Source organism: Lissotriton vulgaris, chromosome 9 (assembly GCF_964263255.1).
Source record: "Lissotriton vulgaris chromosome 9, aLisVul1.2, whole genome shotgun sequence".
NCBI classification, from domain to species: domain Eukaryota; kingdom Metazoa; phylum Chordata; class Amphibia; order Caudata; family Salamandridae; genus Lissotriton; species Lissotriton vulgaris.
Genome location: NC_141697.1, coordinates 871,169,568 through 871,192,520, shown reverse-complemented (window position 1 = coordinate 871,192,520; position 22,953 = coordinate 871,169,568). Strand labels below are relative to the sequence as shown.

At 42.8% G+C, this 22,953-nt stretch overlaps 1 protein-coding gene across 1 annotated transcript in view; it reads right to left on the bottom strand.

Moving 5' to 3' along the window:
* Window positions 1-22,953, bottom strand: part of AXL (AXL receptor tyrosine kinase) — a 225,797-nt gene that overhangs the window by 5,372 nt on the left and 197,472 nt on the right. The window contains exons 15-19 of the mRNA XM_086938617.1: window positions 22,691-22,783; window positions 9,381-9,502; window positions 5,558-5,667; window positions 3,204-3,363; window positions 1,395-1,531 (exon numbers count right to left, since the gene is read on the bottom strand). Coding sequence (XP_086794743.1) covers window positions 1,395-1,531; window positions 3,204-3,363; window positions 5,558-5,667; window positions 9,381-9,502; window positions 22,691-22,783 — 622 coding nt within the window. The remainder of the gene's footprint in view (window positions 1-1,394; window positions 1,532-3,203; window positions 3,364-5,557; window positions 5,668-9,380; window positions 9,503-22,690; window positions 22,784-22,953) is intronic.

The window sequence follows — 22,953 nt, the reverse complement described above, 5'->3', positions numbered from 1 at the left end:
TTACATACCCCAATGAAGGGGTAGACAAAAAGTGACTGGATTACATTTGGGCAGACAGTAAGACCTTTTAGAGGGACCTCTGTTATTTTGTTTTGACAGTGCATGCTTTTGTGAGTGTGCATGTGTGTGTGTGTATGTGTGTGAATGTGTATGTGGTTTGTGTGTGTGTGTGTATGTGTGTGTGTGGGTGTGTGCGCGTGTGTATATGTATGTGTGTAAGGAACATCTAACATGACCCACAAAACCAGATAAGAACTGTTTATTAATTTTAAAAGGTTTGATTATTGAAGAATCAACAACCTTCTGTGCACATATCAGTTATACAACATACATTACCTCCACACTAAGAATATCTCATTTTGAAATTCTTCAGGTTAGCTCACAGAGAATTTTATTGAAAGTGTGTTCTGCTTGCTGAAGAGCTTCAAAACCTTAACAATCACTTGATATGTGTTTAGAGTGGAGGGAGGTAATGGCGTTGGGTTTATAGTAGCAATACATATTTCATTTGTGAGGATGCTTGAGAACAAATTGGAATACTCAAAATATGTATGTACTCTTTTTTTTACGTATCAAGCAATTTAGTTAGAAGAAAAGACGAGAGGGATATAAAACTTTATATATGTTTTACAAAGTATCTAGAAATGTACTACTTGAATTGGCATAGAAAATGGGGCTACCAATTGAGTGGCACACACAGCTATACCTAGACAAGAAATTAAAATTAGGTTAGCATTCAGGGAAAGAAGTGCAAATTCCTTCGTCAAAGTTTAGAAATGGAAAGGGTATCTGTAAAGGAGGGAGTGATCCACAGTACGCCATCTAAGCATATGATAGGATTGAATCTTCAAATTAATGAAAAACTTTTCATTAACGTCGGCATAACTCAGGCTACAATTGTTAGTAAGAAGTGCTCCATAGAATAGTAATAATAAGATGCATGGAAACGTGCGAGGATGGTTTATAATATGCAACTGCAGTGGTCTTAAAACTGTGGGGCGCATGCTCTTGAGGGTCTGTGACACTAAAAGAAGGGGGTGCCAAGGCCAGAGGACACGCAAGTCCCATAACAATGGAACACGAGCCCAGCCCTACCAAATACCATGCATCAGGGGTTAGACTAACGCATTTTAATGTGGTGGTCTGCATCAGTGCACTAAAATGCATAAGTCATGCATTTATAGCGCCTTCTGACACCACTGGTGCTGCGAGGTGTAAGCCACGGTGGTAGCAGCAGCTGCACTCCTTTAGGTAAAGCAGAGCATCACAGGTGCATACCTATATACGTAGAGAGAATATAAAAAACACAAAAAGAGTCCCAAATCCCACAGAGCTGTTGAGTTATATTACAAATGTAAGAGAATGAAGCACAGAGAGAAAGGCAATATACTTACAGCCCATCCAGGCAGTCAGGGGGCTGCTTCAGTCGATTTCCTTGACGGAGGTAATCGTAGATCTCACTGTTTTCCACCCCAGGATAGGGAGTTTGTCCCCGCGTTGCAATCTCCCACATGGTTACACCAAACGACCACTGGAAATTAAAACGAAAGGATGTTACTTCTTGATGCACACAGAAGAGAGCCTCGATTCACCCAAAAAACGGGGCCAGGATTACCCTACTTATATTAAAGTGCTGCTTCCATTACTGTAGGAAGTAGCTATTCTGCTTCTGAACGTGGTCTATGCCAAGTACATGAAATACATGAAAATCCAAATTAGTAGATACCAGGCAGATGCGGGGATGAGTGACAAAACTCAGTTAGGGCGAAAGTACACTTGATGACAAGTAGCCTCCTTGTTAAAATAAACCTAAAACGTCATGGGGCAGAGAGGAAAAAAAACAATAAACAAAAAGCTTCCACAATTCCTGGAAAAAAAGAAATTGGACCTATGTGCAAAAAATGCATTAAGAAAAAGGTCTAACCAGAAAGCAGGGCGAGACAACAGGGAGGAGGAGAACAGACATAACCCGGAGAATTTAAAGAGCAGGGCAAACGTGGTAAGGATGGATGTGAAAGGACAAATAAGAACGGCAGAAGATAAAGGAAAGGTACTGGATCAATAATGGCAAAAAACAAAGTGCGGCAGCATAGAGTATGAGATGGGGAGGCTGGGAGAGACCGAGAGCAAGAGGTGGGGAAAAAAGCAAAAGACGGGTAAGCTGGGCAAGGGCAGGGGGCATCTAAGATGTTGGGGAAGGAAACCATGGAGAAGAAAAACAGGGTGGCTCGTGGGGACATACGTGAAAGTAAAAGGGGCCAAGGGGATCCTTGTGATCGTGTAAGAGAAAATTACTTAAAGAAATATTTCAACACCAATGGAATCCATTACGTTGGATGTACCTACCTGATGAATGCATTTATCAAATTTAAAAATATTAGAGGAATTGGGTTTGACAGCGTTGTCGTTGGAGTAGATTTCCTCAAGTTAGTATTTTGTCTGAATCATGTAGATCCACCCAGAAAAGCGCCACATGAAGAAACATTACTGATGATGTGTTCTTTCATATACACTATACTGTTGATATTTCGTTTGTGAACTTATTCGTAAGAGTTTAAACTTTTGTAGTCCCTATCAGACATCTCCCACAAGCCAGTGTTATGTGTTAGCCCAACTCTGGGGAACCACCCATGAGTGGTGGTGGGGTGAACATTTGTGCCCAGTTAACTCTAGGCCTGAGAATGCCAAACCAGGTGTTAACAGCTGGTAGATTCCAAGGTGGTCTCTAGTGCTGTAGGCACCTCAACAAGATATTGGACTTTAATGTTCACATACTTCACACTGGGCTCAGAACAGCTGCCAGTTGGAAACATCAAGTGCCAGCTAGGATTGTGTAAGAATAGTTTGGGAGGTGGTAAAATACTTTAAAGTTGCAAAATTCTGAGTCGCTCAACCTTATACGTGAAAGCCTGTGTAAGCCTGTTCCTACCACTGAGAACATCTCTTCCTGCTATAACCTTCATAGAGTAAATTCAGGTGACCAGCAAACTGACCACCGCTCTTAAAAGACTCATGCCTTAGGTTCTGATTAAGAACTCAGTAGTAATGTAACATCTTCTGTTTTAGGGGGAAACGTTATATCCGGAGGAGAAGTGGAAATTCTCCACCAAAGGGGTACCATGGGGGGAGGAAATTCATGATTGCTACCAGACATTTTGTCTCAGAAACACAGTCTGATTTGGAAGAAATGCTGAACAGCTCACCACATCACTCTTGGTCGTATACACGCGATCTGCCAGGCTCTCTATCGCAATCCACTTTACAGGCATCTTGGATATCCGGCCCTGGCGGTAGTAATCTCCATTGTAAATCTTCTTGGAAAGCCCAAAATCTGCCACACAGACATTCATGTTCTCATTCAACCTGTTGGGACAAACACAGCAGCGAATATGAGCAGGGGTGTGCCGCAAAAGAAATGTTGTTGCCCAGAAACTGGCGCATGCCCAGTGCAGGCTTTGTGGCAAAGGAACAGTCACTGAAACAAAGAGCATGATACAGAGAGACTTTTTATCACAGAAAGCATGTTCATGACCGTGAGAAATATTTTGTGGCACATGGGCACAGCCGTGAGTGAGGCACTGTAGTACAGAAGGAAAGCGGGCACAGACAGGTACTTTCCATGCCTTTTGGCATGGAAAGTATGGAAACGTCAACAATAGAAGCTTCCTAGAACAGAAATCTGGATGCTTTTAAATACTAGGGCCCAGATTTAGAAAGAGTTTGCCTCTGATTTGCGTTCTTTTTTTTACGCAATCAGGTGCAAACTCTTTTTCTGGGATTTACAAACTGACGCAAATGTACTAAGCTTGGGAATTTACATCTCCTTACTCTAAGTCTATAAGAAAACACAATCACCAAGAGTATATTCCACCATCTGCAATTTGCTAATGGAGATTGGTTCTTTGCAGCCTCGGCCCTCCAAATGTTTGCCTTGGTACTGGCTGTGGTGGGGTTGATTCCTTGATATTGTAACAAATGGAGGGACTTAAGAAGCCACTCAGCAAATAGCAAATGATACAGAACCACATTGGTCGACTTTGTTTTAGGAATAAGATGCAACAACTATTTCATACCTACCCTCAGGTCACTCCACAGGCTCCCAGTCAAAGAGGTCATAATTCTAAACTTTATACAAAGTATGCCTGCCTCCTTTCAGGCATGCCCCAGTCTATGTAACCAGATTCTTGCACCCCCACATTTCCCCAAAACACCTGACGTTAGCTTCCCGCGTAGCTGTAGGAAATCCATCCCCTTGTTTAGAAAGAGTTGTCAACATATCACTCCTTGCACGTGGATCTACAGTATGAAATGCTCTCCCCTCCACCTCAAACCATCCTTAGGTTCTGTAAAGGCAGAGCTGTAAGTGGGATAAATAAAACTGGGGGTCTCTCAAAGGGGCGTGGCCAATGTAATTAAGAGCGTAGCTTTGCCGCTGTATGGTATTTTTCTGCTTTTATCATTGCATCCACATAAATAATACAACAAGTAACATTACACCTACAAAAAGCCATGACTATTGAATTTGCCAATGGTTGTCAGTTGCATACGATAAATAGGCAACAACTATGGCTTCGTTGTATAAAATAAAATATATAAAATGCTTCCATTCTGAAATGATGAGGTTGTGAAAGAACAATAACGAGTCTCCTTGAAGTTACTTCAAGGCAGCGAAGGATGGTCAAGATTTTCATTTTCACCCTGAGGGTGAGGGCCAAAAGGGAGAGCCCGATAGGGACCTGTCTCAGCACCTGCTTTTTAGAACTGCTGGTGCTGAACACCGGCAGGACCCAGCCCACTTAAAGCTCTCTGTTAAGGGTTACAACCTCATCTCTTTCACTCGCACTACAGCATTGTCACAGCATACAATACTATGAAGCCTTGGCTATAGTCACCAGGATCCCGCTTGGATAAGTCAAATGCCTGAGCCTGCCTTCCACACTTTGAGGCCCCACATATAGGGCTTCTGCGCTCAGCTTTCAAACTGTAGGGATGAATTCAAGGATCCCATGTTGCATACCAACCCAAAAGCAGCACCATGCCATGAGACGTTATCATGACCACTGTACGTTTCCTTGTACCCTTCCCTCATTGCGCTCTGAGGTGGCAAGCATGAGGCATGCAGCAGAGCCTCACAAACCCAAAATAGCATCAATGTGCACGTTTGCTAACTTCCTAAACTTACCTCACTCTGGGTTTAGCATCCCTGGGATATGATATATCCAACACATAATTTTACCATTGACCACTTGACCTCTAGGGATCTCTTTCTTAATTCCCATGTGTGAATAACTTTGAAGATCCCTTAATCCTGAGAAACCCAAAATCTGCCTCTGCTTCTTTGTTCTATTGCACAAGATGAGATCCTGCTTTGGAGTTTGTGAGGTTTGGTTGAGATATGGCATTTACTGTCATCCATGGGCCGCCATGTGTGGGAACCCAGGATTTACGCACGTGTTATTGGCAAGGTATTCTGCCTTAGAAGGCTCAATATAGTGTTCTGAAAAAAAGATGTCAAAATGGTGTTCTGAAAAAGAGAACAAAATGGACACAAACTCACATGCAGTTACGAGCCGCAAGGTCCCGGTGGATGAAATTGCGACTGCTCAGATATTCCATGCCGCTGGCAATGTCTGTCATGAATTTCACCAGCATCTGAGTTGGGAAGTACTGAAAAAAAATGTAAAAGGGGACAAACAGTTAGAAGAAACCCATATTCACAATATCATATTTCAGACTAGAATCAATTTGTGTTGTGCTTGTAAGGAGCTCTGGATGCAGCAAGTACCAGGGACAAAATGAGAGACCATTTATGCTGCTTGTGCCTGAGTTCAAGGCTGAAACTTAGGGTAAGCGTGTAAATGCCCAATGATTTTTGGCCTGTTTGGGGGGGGGATCACCCACCTAACACTGAGTCTCAAGACACAATAGCCACACCTCTGAGGTCATCGCGCAAGACATGGAAACACTTCCCACATAGTATCACAAAACAAAGACAACATCCTTCCAACCACACACCCTACATGGTGGAGCTTGGCAATCTCTTTAGTGCCCCACGTAGGGGATAGTATAAATGTTGCAATACAAGACATAGGAAGAACGGCATGTGGGGAAAATAGATTATGCAAAGACAAAAGTGAATTGTATCCAAGAAGTTTAAGGCTTGAGAGTGGATTCACAAGGACTTTTCAATGACAAAAAAAAGATACCATATGGCGTGGCAAAATTTGCAGTTTTAAAATAAAACAATGGAGGATTTTATGATTGGAAAATGAAGGGAAAATTAAAATTATTAACCACAGGTGGTGTTTGCAATGGCATGATTTTAAACTGCTAAAGATAAAGTTCATCCATCCTATGAAACCGAAGAGGCTGCACAGGATTTCAAAAATTCAAATGCAGCAAATTATACTTGCCTATGATAATAACCAGTCTATGGCACTCATAATGAATTTCATGTTTTCTCACACACTCAGAGAATTTTGCTTTATAAGTGACCATAACACTATTTTTTTAATGAACTCCAATGACCTTGATAACCAGGATCACTAAAACTAGCTGCTGTGTTTTGATTTCTGTTCCCTAGATGGCGCTATTGCATGTCTAATAGAAATAACAGTTCGTCTCTGCTCCATCAAAGATCTTACTTGAAACTCGTTGCTTTTCTGGTAATCGTCCCATTTCTGATCATTAGTTTTTACAAATTACTTAAATCTGAGTCAACAACAGAAAGACATTTTATCCAATATAATGGGAACATTATCAATGCCTGCTTCTAACACATTCCTGAATGAGGTCCTGATTGTAAGTTGTGGGGAGTAGAGGGGGTATTTTCACCTAGTAACACCAGATACATCCTATTCTGACTTTTCAACTTGAAAAAGAGGCATAGCATTCAGAATCTTCATGTAATACAACTAATTCCTCATATTTTGGCTTTTTTCCGGGTCTTTGCACCGGTTAAAATTTCGCAGATCTCACCTGCTGGAGTCCAGTTTATATTTATGAGTCAGCCAGAGTTATCTGACCACTGTGCAAATCCATGATTGAGTAGTCGTCGGAATTTATTGAACCAGATAATTTTTGGGTGCAATAAAGTCTGCACCCTTTGTTAAAAACATATCAAAGTGTGCATGTTGTGCTGACTCTTTCTTCATATGCCTGTCCTCTGCTTAATTTCTCTGTGTTGCCGCCAGGGCACAAGTCCTATAAAAAGAAGTGGGGGAACTGACAATATGCAAATGACCTCATGACGTCATGAAAAGCAGAGCTCGCACGTTTCCTAAAACCAGTCCAAGTTTTTACTCTTTATTCTGGAACTTGTCGTTCTGCTTATCCCATTAGAAAATGCGCAAATAAAGCCATAGTATACAAAGTAAAAACCTGGACTGAGGGAACAACTCACAGCAAGACTCTGGGAAAGCTGGGGGCTCTACATTACTAGAGGAAGCTGCCCCTTGGCTAAATTGAATACCCACACTAGATAGCAAAGAATTGCCGTGAATGCTGCGCGATTAACCCTTTGTATGCTGATGACGGAACCGCTCCGTCATCAGCTGCGGTGGCGCTGTGCTGATGACGGAGCAGTTCCGTCATGGCCCTGCCGCCGCGCCTGCGCGGCGCGGATTCCGCGCCTGCGCTGGGTGTTCTATTGAGTGGGCGGGGCCATGACCGGAACCGCTCCGTCATGAGCACAGCCCAACCGCGGCTGATGACGGAGCGGTTCCGTCACCAGCATGCGGGCGCCGTGCGGCCGCCCCGCCCCCTTAGCACTGCGGCGAATAGCCGCCGCAGTGAAGGGGTTAACCCAGTCCTTCGCCGAATTGTGTTTTAAAGTCACAGGACAGCAAATGAACGCCGTTTCATATTACTGCAATTAGGACAATACTGCTTACACGAACGGTTTCCTTTTTCATCTACGCCCCGTGGGGCCCAAGTTCTTGGCAGGGGGGATGGCCTCCACCCTGTGAAAAGAGTGGGAGGACGCAGTCCACCCGCGTGGACCATCGACTCGAGCCCTGGTTGCCTCCATATACTGCTTATTTTATGTCAGTAGTTGCTGGTGGTGGCACTGGCTCTATATTTAGGAACCCACATGTATTTTCAGCACCAGGCTTTGAAGCAGACAGAGTGAAAGACAGAAAAGGGAGAAAGACAGAGGAAGAGAAAAATAGGAAAAGAGTAACAATGGGAGAATGCAAGGAAGAAAGAGAAGCTACTGGTTTGAGATAAGCAGACAGAAAGTGTAGGGTAGGGGTTATGGAAGAAAGAAACAGGGAGACGAATCAAGAATAGGCAGCCTTTGTGTTTGGCAACCCTGGCATCTTGCTGCATCGGTGACAGGCTGATGCGAAAAGTTTTGAGCAGTTGTACTTATTTATATATTTATTTATTCTCTAATTACCGCTTCTTAGTATATAGTAAAATCTGAGCAGAAGGGGTTAAATCCATGCAGTGATATAGACTCTCAGAGCTACCCTCCAGTAATTCCACGAGTTCACGTCAGCTCAGTGGTTCTCACCATCCCTATTGGTTGTGTTGTGAGTTCTATCGGATAAGTCTTTGTACCATATGCTACCTATGTAGTAGTGCAAGGTATTAAACGTGAAGACCTAGGCCATATTCAGTTCTCTTCAGTATATTTGTATGTGTTGGGGAAATGACATCATACATAAAGTTCTTTTTTTCAGATGCAACTAAACTTAAAAACATGACACTCGGGCATATTTACAAATAAAATTCAGAGCGCAGTGTTATGCCGAATTTGGCAACGCCGCCGTCTGACATTTTAAAAACACAGGGGTACACTGTATTCACATGATACGGCACACACCTGTGTTTACCTTAGCGCTGGTGCAAAAAAAGCTGCCTAGCTCCAGCACAGGCACCCTGCTGCCATGTTTTAAGGATGCCTGTGCTACAGGGCGATTGTTTATGTGCAGGAAGGGACACCTTCCTGCACATAAACAATCAATAATAGCGATTTGCTGCGGTGGTGATAGGGACTTGTAAATATACCCCACAGTCCTTCAGCAACACCGGATTTGGGATTATAACTGCAAATTAAACCTACAACCCGTCACCTACCACAGCATGTAGTAACATTTTGGACAATGTATTCTGGTATGGCTGGCAGTCTTCAAGTACCATTAAGTGGTAATTAGGTATGACATTCAGAAAGGCTCTGACATGCCTTTATCCTATACGCAACATAAAGTCCTTGTCCAATTGCATCATCTGAGAGTGCACTTATGGGGGAGAGGGTGAATGAGCAAGCAGTCGCCTATCGTTGAATGAGTCAGATGATGTATGAGGCTATTTGTCCAGCATGTTATGTTTACCTAAAACCCATACTTGGGCTTTTATGTTCGCCTTCCACTTACCAGCGGGCAGTCTCCGAGGCGGGAGTAGAGCAGGAAACTGTGCAGGTCGCCATGTTTCATGAATGGCAGGAGGACCACAGGGGAAGGGTAGCCTTCATTCTCCGTATTCTGTAGACAAACACCTGCACAAAGAAGAACAGCAAAAATCTGTGACTTTCTCAGCTTTATCTTACAAAGCAAGAGGTCAGGGTTGTCCCCTGTTTTAGATTTTTCACCTATGTACTTTATCTTTGTATATAGTGAAGGTGGCCTCTGGTCTTTACTTAGAGATGAGACAGTGCTAGATCCAAGAAAGATGGGTATGAGTGGATGCTTGTATTAAAGACGAGATATGTGTGCGGTACCCACAAAGTCACTTGCACTGTGTTTTCGTCACAAAAGTGTTCACACCATATGAATTTTCACCTTTACGTTTGGAAGTTTTAAGCTATGACCTATAGTAAGTACTCCGACTCTACTCCCCACTACAGGACCTCAACCATGTGGGTGTACAACCCTGAGCCGCGACTACTAGTTGTAAATCCATTATATCTATGATATCTACACTTCTCTGATCAATTCTTTGATGCGCTTTGAAAGCAGGGAGGGCTGATGAATGGCCATACACCTCGATTGAGACATGCTGGGCAGAAACAAGTTGGCATCTCTGTACTGGTCAAATGAATCCCCGCCTTCTTTTAACCTACAGTTAGGGATTTAATAAAAATGTTCTTTTGCCACCAATAAGTTGTTTTGACCTGTACCTACTCACCTCTGCACTCCAACTCCCTTCCTCGTACAATATCCACTACTGCTCTTCAGTAAGCACCCATCCTGCTACCACCCCGATATGACCGCACGAGCTACCCTGCTCAAGTGTGGTAGATCGCAGTGGGATCACTCAGACCGGTATGGAGACTTCAATTTGAAATTTGGCCCGTAAGGTTACTACAAATTGAAATAAGCCTGGCGCAGCAAGCCACACATTATAGAGAAGGCGGTTACTGCTACAACATTTTAAAGGACGACTATATTGGCGCATTCTACCTAGTTAAAGTAAGCGGGCTGCTATCAAGATTGAACACGCTACAGAATACTGACCACTAATCCTCAAAACAGTGCTTTTTATTTTGGGGCCCACAAAGAAAATTAGAGAGCCTCAATATGAAAATATAACATAGAATACGAACCATTTAACCTTAAACGGTGCCATTCCCTTTTGGATCCACACAGACAATTGAAGGTCCTCAAGATAAACACATAAGAGGTTTGTGAATTCTGGCCAACTCTATTACAATTGATTTTACCCTAGAGTCTCTTGCTGCACATAGAGTCTGCTGCTCTGTTAAAAGAGTTTTAAGAGATACCCTCCATATCTAATAATCTACCGGTTTATACAGTTGTGATTTACTGAGACGGATACCTGATGAAAGCTATGCCGAAAGGCGCGTAGGTTAAGAAATATACCGTCAGTTCCTCGAATTATCATCAATGCATTTTTAAGATTGTATAAATATTCATTCACTGTTTATAAGTTTGCCTTACAAGTTCACTTAGTGATTGTTTGTGTTTTAAAGTTCACTCATTGTATGTTTTGTCTCCCCCCCCAAAAAAAATAAAAAAATCTTTCTTATGTAAAAATTGAAAAATAATATAAAATATTATATTGATTGATTTATATATATACACAACAAATATCAGATATTGATTAATGAAAAAAGAAAAATGATGTTTAATTATCAATAAATATTGCTTTTGTAAACATAATGAGATGAGTATCCAGTAAATAAATTAAGTCGCAGAGTGTTTTGGTTGCCTGACATTTTGTGATTAACCTTGCCCAGGTTCTACTTTTTCCAATTTATCACTCAGACCGGTGCCAGGAGGGTCCCGATGATGAAGCATGCCACTTGAGGGTGGGTGAAGAGCTTTCGCCCTGTAAATAACGGTGTCTATATCTGTTTTCCTTAGCTACTATAGTGTTTCCACTGTCTCTCAAGTCCTGAGTCAGGAGTATTCTTTGAGGTTACTTAATATGGGGGTGGCCATAAGTCCTTGTCTTCACTCTTCCACCTCCCTCCATTTTGATTTGAGGGTTGCTAACAGCTGTACGATAATCTAAAAACAAGCTGGGCTAGACTGTACTATAAAGCACACAAATCACTGACACACACCATGTTTTTCTATAATCTGACATCTGTTTATTACTAGAAATAGACATTTTAAGTAACGGAATGGAAATATGTTTTTGCAATTGAGGGAAAGCTCTGGGAAAACGTTGTGTAAATTCCAATGCTTTACGATTTTAGAAAAACACTATAAAAGTTAGACTTGCAGAGTAAATACATTTTTCATCTTGGAAGAATTCCAATAGAGTGAAAATTATCTCACAGTATATTAAAAAAAAAAGTTACACCGGAACACTGCAATACTTGTAAAGGACAAAAATCATGACACGCGTTAAAGTTTGTCAGCTAAAAACAGCCTTTGCACACCATTGATTTAAAGCACCAAATGATTTGTACATGATTAATAAATGTGTGTTGCTAAAATACTGACATGTCAGGATGTATTGTCAGTGCTTTATTTCTACACGACTTCTTTTTCCTGCTACAAATGTCAGGAAAAGTGCAAGAATTTACCCCGCGAGCTAGGGAAGGCCCCAGTTTCATATTTCCTTCCAGCATAGACGCAGCACTGTAACGACCCTGCTTAAAACACAACCACGGGCCTTTCTTTCCCTAAGCTGCAAAAGCAATAGCTTCCTTCCACCCCCAGAGACAGCACTCCAGAGCCCGCCATCAGGAATGTAAAAGGAAAACAAATGTGTCCCAATAGGAGACACTTCCTGTTCATCTGTTTTCCCAGGAACATGGCGGACCCCTTGGACAGCGAATAGCTCCCTCTGACCACGTGGTGACTGCTGCGCGAGGAACACCAGCTTGGCCCCGTCAACCTCCATTCCTTAAATCCTGTGACCGACTTTCCTCTTTCCCACGATTAGAAAATTCTGTACTCTATGGCAGTGGATAATTTGTAAAAAACATGTGCCTGGGCTCTCCTCATAGTCAACTATGGGTTCCAGAGTAGCGTGCTACTCGCCAATAAAGCGCTTCAACAACCCATCAGGGTTACAAGCACTATATAAATGCAAACCTTTTCCCCTTTTCAACCCCTCCCAAACCCTTCTCAATCCAAATAACTGACTAACATATCCACCACTGGTATTACTTTCATATTCCACTATACTAATTCAACACTAATCCTTATGGGTTCCGGAGTAGCGTGCTACTCGCCATAAAAAGCACATCATAACCCCATCAGGGGTAGCAAGCGCTATATAAATACAAATCTCTTTCCCTCTTCTACCCCGCCGCCTTTCCTTCTCTTTCCAAATAACTGAATAACATATCCACCACTCAAATTACTTTCATATTTCACTATACTAATTCAACAATAATCCTTTATGGGTTCCGGCGTGCTACTCGCCAGTAAAGCGCTTCAACACCCATCAAGGGTAACAGGTGCTATATGATTGCAAACCTTCTTCCCCTTCTATCCCTCCCCTATCCTTCTCACTCCAAATAACTGACTAATATCCACCGATCAAATTACTTTTACCATACTAATTCACCACTAATCCTTTATGGGTTTCCGGAGTAGCGTGCTGCTCGCCAAAAAAAGCGCCTCAACACCCCATCAGGGGTAAAAAGCGCTATATAAATACAAAACTTTTTTCCTCTTCTATCCTTCTGCTATCCTTCCGAATCCAAATAACTGACTAACCTATCCACCACTTAAATTACTTTCATATTTCACTACACTAATTCAACACTAATCCTTTATGGTGCCCGGAGTAGCGTGCTACTCGCTGAAAAAGCGCTTCGACGTCTCATCAGGGGTAGTAAGCGCTATATAAATGCAATTACAATACAATACAATACTAACCAGGAAGTGGAGGGAAGATGTGACATAATGGCCAGAGCTGCTGACTTCAGAGCTGGGTAACAAGGTTTGAGTCTCGGTATTGGCTCAACATCCGGTGTTTCAGGGCAAATTACTTAATCTGCTGAGGTCGTCGTGAAGAGTAGATGTGCCAGTCGCCTGCGCAGTTGAAAGTATAAACTTAGATAATTGGCCGACTTGGAAAGCAGGCGACATTTTTGGAGGTTTTTGGGTCGATATAGGCTCCCTGCACCACTCAGGCTTTGGTTGTGAAGATTGGTGTCCCACGCATAAAAAAAGGAAAAAAATTCTTATACATTGATGCATGGTTGGTACGCAGATTCCCGCTGAAGATTCTCCTTAGGATTATTAACCTTGGGAATGACTACTATAAATCGTACAACTACGATGCATTCCCTAATGGTCACAGGATTTTGACAGTGGAGTTTGCTATCTACTTGTTCAGAAGCATCCGACTTCCGGAACAATTATCTGTACATAGGAGTCTGTAGTGTGTATATATAGGAAACTCTGAAACGGTTTTATTGGTGGTATTTTGTTCCCGGGTAGAGTTGCCCTCGTTAGGGCAGTATATCTTGCAGGTCCTGATGAAGGTGGCATCATATTTCCCAGCAACCGAAACGCGTCGACCATTGTTTTGAGACCATCCTGCATTTGTGCAGTTGTTGTCTTTGGTCTTTCCAACTACGATACCACTCTGTAGTTGTGTCCCCAGATATTTTATGTATGTGATGGTTTGTCTGGTTGTGTGTGAGTTGTCTTTGAATGATTGTTGTGAAAGTGGATTGTTTTTCTCTACCTGGGTTTGTTAATTAGTTATAATTACTGTGTTGTGTTTTGTATTTTGAATCTATGTTGAAAATGAGTATTTAAAAAACATGTATAATCAGTGAATAATAATTTTTGATAAAAGAAATGAAATAAAAGAAATATATTTTTACTAAATTTTGTTAGATTTATTGTAAGTGGTTCACTTATTTGGATAGGATGCTCACTTAATTTAGGTGGATTAAATCCATTAAAAGGAATTTAGGTCTTGAGGGAGCTCATTGTGCTGTGTTTGTATACTTTTTCCCCTCTTATCCCTGAATGCTAATTTGCCTTTCAGAGAGGGTCCCCCTTTCTTTTCATTAGCAAAATACTTAATCTGCCTGTGCGTACCAAAAATGAGAGTATACTTAACTGGTGCTCTTGAAACTAGGGCCGGTGTTGATGATTAAGTGCCGGTGCTGAGCACCGGAAACCAGTGACTCAAATTAAGCACTGCTCTTTGGCTGCTCCTATCAGGCGTTCTCTTTTGCATCTACAATCCAGTATTATGCATGAATACAAGACATATACTTTGCTTACTGCTCCATTCTGCAGTAGAAACTGGGCATATAGTGCCTTACAGACTACTCGTTCTGCAGTGGAAACTAAACAGTGCCTTCTAGACTACTTCATTTTATAATTTTATAGCAGAAACTGAGCAGATAGTGCCTTACTGGCTACTCCATTCTGCAGTAGAAACTGAGCAGATAGTACCTTGCTTACTGCTTCATTCTGCAGTAGAAATTGGGCTGATTGTACCTTACAGACTACTCATTTGCAGTGGAACCTAAACAGTGCCTTATTGACTACTTCATTCTATAGCAGGAACTGAGCAGATAGTACCTTCCTGGCTACTTCATTCTGCAGTAGAAACTGAGCAGATAGTACCTTGCTTACTGCTTCATTCTGCAGTAGAAACTGTGCAGATAGTACCTTGCTTACTACTTCATTCTGCAGTAGAAACTAAATAGTGCCTTATTGACTACTTCATTCTATAGCATAAACTGAGTAGATAGTGCCTTTCTGGCTACTTCATTCTGCAGTCGAAACTGAGCAGATAGTCCCTTGCTTACTGCTTCATTCTGCAGTAGAAACTGACCCGATAGTGCCTTACAGACTACTCATTCTGCAGTGGAAACTAAACAGTGCCTTATAGACTACTTCATTCTGTAGTAGAAACTGAGCAAATAGTGCCTTACTGGCCACTTTATTCATCAGTGGGAGGAAACTGAGCATGCCTTACTGCTCACTTCTTTCTGCAGTGTAAACAGACCAGGCACTGCCTTAATAAGCACTTTATTCCCGAGTGGAAACTGGACAGACAACCCATTACTGACCACTTCATTCTGAAAACTGGGCAACGGAGCAGACAACGCCTTACTGGCTACTTTATTCTGCTATGGAAACTGGGCAGATATTACCTTATTTACTACTTCATTCTGCAGTAGAAACTGCGCAGACAGTGCCTTACTGGTTACTCATTCTGTTGTAGAAACTAAGCAGTGCCTTAAAGTCTACTTTATTCTATAGTAGAAACTGAGCAGATAGTGCCTTACTGGCCACTTCATTCTGCAATGGAAACTAAGCAGATAGTACGTTATTTAGTACTTCATTCTACAGTAGAAACTGGGCAGATAGTGCCTTACCGACTGCTCATTCTGCAGTGGAAACTAAGCAGTGCCTTAAAGTCTACTTTATTCTATAATAGAAACTGAGCAGATAGTGCCTTACTGGCCACTTTATTCATCAGTGGGAGGAAACTGGGCACGCCTTACTGCTCACTTCTTTCTGCAGTGTAAACAGACCAGGCACTGCCTTAATAAGCACTTCATTCCCGAGTGGAAACTGGACAGACAACCCATTACTGAACACTTCATTCTGAAAACTGGGCAACGGAGCAGACAACGCCTTACTGGCTACTTTATTCTGCTATGCAAACTGAGCAGATATTACCTTATTTACTACTTCATTCTGCAGTAGAAACTGAGCAGGACAGTGCCTTACTGGTTACTCATTCTGTTGTAGAAACTAAGCAGTGCCTTATAGTCTACTTTATTCTATAATCGAAACTAAGCAGATAGTGCCTTACTGGCCATTTCATTCTGCAATGGAAACTAAGCAGATAGTTCCTTATTTAGTACTTCATTCTACAGTAGAAACTAAGCAGATATTGCCATAAAGACTACTCATTCTACAGTGGAAATTAAACAGTGCCTTATAGACTTCTTCATTCTATAGTATAAACTGAGCAGACAGTGCCTTACTGGCAACCTATTTCTGCAGTGGAAACAGCATGCCTTTCTGTCCACTTCTTTCTGTGGTGGAAACTGAGCAGGCAGTGCCTTAATAACCAATTCATTCCAGAGTGGAAACTGGACAGACAACCCATTACTGACCACTTCATTCTGAAAACGGGGCAACGGAGCAGACAACGCCTTACTGACCACTTTATTCTGCCATGAAAACTACTAGGCAGAGGGGGCCTTACTGACTACTTCATCATGCAGGGCAAACAATGTGTTACTGACCACTTCATTAGGCTTAAGGAACTGTTACTGACCACTTCATTCTGGAGTGAAAACTGGGCGCAGAGTTCCTTACTGAACACTTCATTTTTCAGTGGAAACTGAGCAGGCAGTTCCCTACTGCCCTCTTCATTCTTGAGTGGAAACTTCAGACATATTCTGAAGTGCAAACTGAACAGACATTGCCTTACTGACCACATTAGTCTATGAGAGAAACAGTGGGCAAGGGTGCCTTGCTGACCGCTTCATTCACCAGTAGGATCTGAGCAGATAGGGCTTTCCTGGCCGTTACACCTTTGCGGACTGCGTGATTCACCAATAACAGAGCAAACAGTGCTATAAGGACCACTTCCTTATAAGGACAAAACTGGGCAGACATTGCCCATATTTTTTATTTTTTTTAGTTTTATATAGCGCAAACTTGACACAAAGGCATCAGAGTGCTTTACATGAGCACCAGTTGTATTACAGGGGGACACATTCATTTTCTTTCTTCCTTCTACAAAGAAAATAGCAGGCATATGGTACCCAACCGAGAGTGTCATTCTACCAAGGAATCTGGGTCAGCTTTGCCTTAAAATGCTTCAGTCTATATGAGAAACACTTGACACAACACCAGAAACGAGGGAGACATTGGCTTCTTCCGTTTAGAGTCCTGCTGACATCCTAGCAGGAAATATGAAACATGGCCCATGGTGACTAACTAACCACTTTACTGTGAGGGAGCCATGAGCAAAGGGTGCCTACTTGACCTCTTAATGCTAAAGCAGGTTTGTGGGGAGACAGTGCTTTACTGACTTGTCCATTTTGCTGCTCTCCTTCAAAAAAGAAGTGAAAGCGATTCTCATGGCTAAATTCACTTGAAATACTTACTTATTACTGTAATACAATTACTAGTCTGCATTAGTGATCACCTTGTATTGGAATCACGTATAGTTTTATTTTTCTATGCCTGTACCTGTTTCCAACCGCTGCCATGTAAAGCGCTCTGATACCCGCAAGGCTCTTGTTCACGCTATATAAAACCTTCCACTAAATCAATAAATACATTCTTTCCTGAATTTGCAATAAAGTGGGAGGTGAAGCCTCGTGAGATCTCAATTTCTCGTGCAGATGAACCTATTTACAGTACATAATTCCAGGGGGGGCTTTTTGTGGATACGGTACACTGTACCACTCTGCGCTACTGTGCTCACTTACGTCTGTGAACCAGGAGCAGACTGGGACAGCACCCCTTTTCACAGAAAATGCACCGTTCTCAGTGCAGATGTGATCCATAGTGAGAGGTGGATTGGCTGCTTGAAGCTTCTGGTCCGTCTTTTATTGTAGACCGCAGCCTGGCCTGCATTTCAAAGGGGCATCGATCCTCTGAGAGCTGAGTATAGTGAGTGACTGCACACACCTGCTAAGGGATGCTTAGGGATGTCCATGGGACCCCCATCCCTCCTTTGAAGGGGCATCGACTGCACCACACCTATGTAGCACTCAGCCACTGTGACTTCTGCTGGTTTCTTTGCGTCTGCACCCATGTCTATAGTAAGATGAGGTTGCAAAGGCGTAAAATTCCATCAGTGACATGTATGACACCTCTTTCCATATGGGGGAACACCCTCTAATGATTAGCAGCAGAGCGAACTGTATTGGACAAGGTCCCACACAAGCATCTGCGTCCACTCTTGTCATACCCAAATGCCCCAGGGGATAAAACAGGTGCACACAACCGTTTTGACCCCAGGGAACGTTCTATCATACGGCCTAATGTGTTTCTGTGTGTTTAGGGTACTGAGCAGATCTCGCAAGATGCTGATTTAGACGAATCATGTTATAACAGGATGAATTATATTAATGAATACAGCTGTTAGTTTATGAAAAATTGCAAACCTCAGTGAAACATTTCCAAACTCCTGAGAATTAATCATGACTGGGGGCCAACACAGAAAAAAAGACTGATTACTTAATAGCATTTAGGACCTCTAACTTCCCCTTCACCTAAATAAACCAGGTTCGACCCTACAATAAGAGAGAATTCTTAGAAGCCTGCGTGTGACATCACCAGCTGCGAAAGCTGGGCGAGGTTATGTTGTCCTAATTGGGCTCAGGCTCTGCTCGAGGGAAGTCAGACTGAAGCCAGAATGTGAGGTCACCTAAGCCGCGCGAGGCCCTGGCTGGGAGGCTCCGACTCGGACCCAAGCCTGCACGAGGAACACGAGGCTGCCAAAGGGGCGCTTTCCGCAGATGGCGGGAACAAGAACTAATAGCAACGCCGGAATTAAGCTAACCCGAAGTAAACCAACCCTCCCTCTGATGCAACTTCAGCCCTCCATTTTACCAACAACGCACGCGGAGCATCAAGTTAACTCGATGTAAAGCAACCTTCTCTCTAATGCGTAGGTACTCGCCAACATGTTTCAGGGGGCCAAAACTTTAACCAGTCGTGTGATCGAGGGCCGCATTGATGGCAGTTGGAGTGTAAGGTGGGCATAGGGGAAGCAAAGCATGTACATATAAAGGCTGAATTGCACATTATGAAGCGAGAAAACCTTGGATAAATGACGGCTTCCCCACTTGTGTGATCCTAGACAATTGTTTTATTTCACTTTACCTTCTTTTTCTTCTTTATCACATATAAGAGGACCTTGAATATACACGACTTAATTGTACGCAACATTCTCTTGTGTTTTATTTGCTAAACTATAATGTTATCCATGTATAAAAGGAACACTGGACACTCAGATGGTAAAAAAAAACAACTGACTTGCCTCTTAGCTCACTATTTGCAGTGTTGCCAGGGTGGAGGGGAAGCATGAATGTTTCTAAATTCATATTTGCAAACTATCACTTTAAAGGAAAAAATATCTCAATGCACTGATATAATCTATTGTACTAAACATGTTTTATGAACCAAATACATCCAGAAGATGCCGTAAATGGCTGCTATAGGGCCACAACGGCACGCATAAACACAAACACTCACAGACCACAGATAGAAGTTTGTACAAAGAACCAACACAGCACAGGCATGACATATAGCTGAGTGACAAGAGGCTCCCAATAGAAATGCCTGTCAAGACATAGCACTTACCACATCAACAGGGCTTCAATATGTGATGAACTGACTAATAAGGCATCCAAGAACACAAGCCACCATCAGCTACTATCACACATATACATTTGCCTACTGGGCTGCAATACCAATCCGGGAAACAGATAAGCAGTTTGGTACAGCCCTCCATTGTCACCCATAACACACAAAAAACAACATCCAACTAATTTAAAGGGATGTTGTCATCTGGGAGTTCACATACCTCCACAAATCTTAACCAGGCTCTGGTCTGCAATGAACCTGTTTGGAAAGTCAAACTCTGGACTATAGGAAGACATTGTAGAGTCATACTGCTGCAAATTGTGCCCTATACAACTGCCAAATAACATTAACAATGTGGTACACAGTGTTGCCACATCATGTGATACATTTCTTTCCTTGCGAAACTGTTTGAAATTAAATGCAGTTCACAGTCTGTACATGAGTAATGGGTTCCATATTGCGAAACTGCTTTTTCTAACAGAACAGGATCAGACAGCATGAGTTTATGTGCTCATATAGGCGCGTCTACCGTCTTCATAGGCCTCAAGGAATCATTACTCCAAAGACAAGGCTGTGCCGCATCTCAGAGCCCAAGTCTTTCTACAACATGTGTGTAAATCCAAGATGGAGATCCGCCCAGAAACATCTGGGCTCCCCGAGAGTGCGCTGAGTAGATTTATCGGTCTAGATTCTCATCTTACAACACTTTGGCTTGGATTCCTGCAGGCTAAAGAGACACGAGAGTCACGGACATTTAAAGATGGCGGGAAGCCCAGGCTCAGCGCCATAGAGGACCTGAATATGGAATAGAAGGAACAAAAAAAGCATTTCCATCGGAGGATCATGACGCACAACTGGACCACTCAACATCTGACTTTTATAATATGGATCCCTGCAGGCGTCTCTGCCAGCAGAGTGTACAACTATGAGTCAAAGCAGTCCACAGTGTGATGACAACAAACATGCAAGCGTGTATCCTTACAGGGGGAGAGTTAGATCTTTAACCCCTTCGCTGCGGGGGTTATTCTCCCGCTGTGCTGGGGGGGAAGGGGGCGCGCACAGCCCCCCATGCTCATGACGAGCTGAGCTCGTCATGAGCTACGGCGCTCCTGTGCTCATGACGAGCTCAGCTCGTCACAGGTGTATTGACTCTCGTTGAACGCTCAGCACAGCAGGGGAATTCTCCCCGCACCTGAGCATTCCACGGGCCATGACGAGCTGAGCTCGTCATGAGCACCGGAGCGCCATGGCTCATGACGAGCTCAGCTCGTAATGAGCGTCAAAAGAGTTAGAGAAGGCCAGTCTTTGAAAAAAGGGAAAGCATTGCAGGGATACTGAAGCCAAGAGTAAGGTGACAAGTGTGTCAGTTGCACAATGAGCCCCACTGGGTTCTCTCTCTGTCTTTTTTCCTTAATAGCAGAAATAAACATGATCATATCAGCTTGAGGCAAAAGGGAAAACAGACAATGCCCCTATAGCAAAGAAATTTCTTTTGGGTATTTAATCAAGGTATTATATTCCAGGCGATTCTGTAGTGTGTTCTGCATGGAACATGACACTTGGAAGAGGTTCTGTGTCTTCTTTTTTTCATAACATGGTCTTAGAGTTGTTTCAGATGTTGCAATGGTGACAACCAGTAAATGCAATGCAAGCATCTCTCCACCAGTGTTTCAGCCGTATACGTTGAGAGACTCTTTCTGATTCTATGTAATAGTCCAAAATAAGGCTGATAGAGTGTAATCCTTAGCAGATTTTGTGACTGAAGTGAAGATTACATAATTTAGTTCAGATACTTTTGATGCATGTACATTTGTCTAATCTGCATATCCTGTAAATTTGAAATTAATCTAGCCTGTCTTTATAGTGTCAGTGTTGAACACCCCGAGTTACCTTATCTCACTATGAGAATCACAGGTTTTCCCTACAGTGGATTAGTGAAGTAGTGGGTTTCTGAGTCCAAACTAAGATTGACTATCTCAGACGCTTCTCCTCCTGTGGATTCGAAAATGAAGAGTCATCTTGAAATCCAACTTGCCAATGATGCACGCAGCTGCAGAACCTGATCTATCTTTCCTCAGATGCCTATGCAAAATTTAGCACTGTGTATATGAGTTGTCCTAATGTCTACAGTCACTCACTTGACGCAGTGCAGACACTGACAGAACCAGAGATGCAATTTTTCATGAAGTAGATCCAGCGGATTCAGTGGTGGCCGGAACAATGAAGATGTGGTGAGTGGGTGGAGGGTTTTACAAGGGAGCACTGTAGGGGGAGCACGCAGAGGGGTAATAATAAAAAATAAGTACGAAAGCTGCCAGCCGCATCGCTTCTCACGCCTCAGTATTCTGCTGTGCTGTTTTCTGGTCTCAGCATGCACTGGGGCAGTATCAGACTCCCTGTGCAATCCCCACGCTGCTCTCATGCTATCAGAGTAGCACAGGGATTGGCCTGAACAGGCTGAAAAGACGCTCCGCTCAAGACAGGGAGTTTATGGTGTTTCTCCAGCCCGGGTGTTCAATACAGCAAGGATTGAAAAACCTAGGTGCGCTTGTGTGTTTGGCCGGCCTGAGGTGGCTGGCCAAACATACATGCGCACTTAGAAGTGTATATAGCACTCCTCATCTGCCCTCCCATGCCCAGTCCTGCTACTCCCTGCACACGCTGGCTCAGAGCCGGCAAATGAAACATGAAACTATTACGGCATATTGTTTTATTTTTTACTTGCTGGCTCTGATCCAGTGGGGCAACACTCCTCCCCCATTGCGGAGGAGCCGCTCCTGAATGGATTTCCAAGCATGTAAGAGACTGTGAAATCCGGATAGATAGTAGACAATGGAAGCTGCATGGAAATTGAACTTCTGGGACCGTCTTTATCACTACATTACAAATTTAAAGTAACATTGCTAAGTAGTAGTAAAAAATAAAGCCCATTCTCTTTCTCTTACCAATTAGCCGCATGACATTAGGGTGGTCGAATTCCTTCATGCAAACCGCCTCGCTGAGGAAGTCTTCCATCTCAGTTCGGGTGCAGATAGCAACTGAGGAAACACAAAACTCCCAATAACTATACACTGAAAATTACAGCAGGGACTGACACCTTTGTGTACATGCCAATGACACTGAAAGTTAGAATGAGCAGCTCTGTCACATAGCCGACTGCTATGAAATATGACTGAGTTTGTAGTAGCCCATCTGGTGAAATCTAATT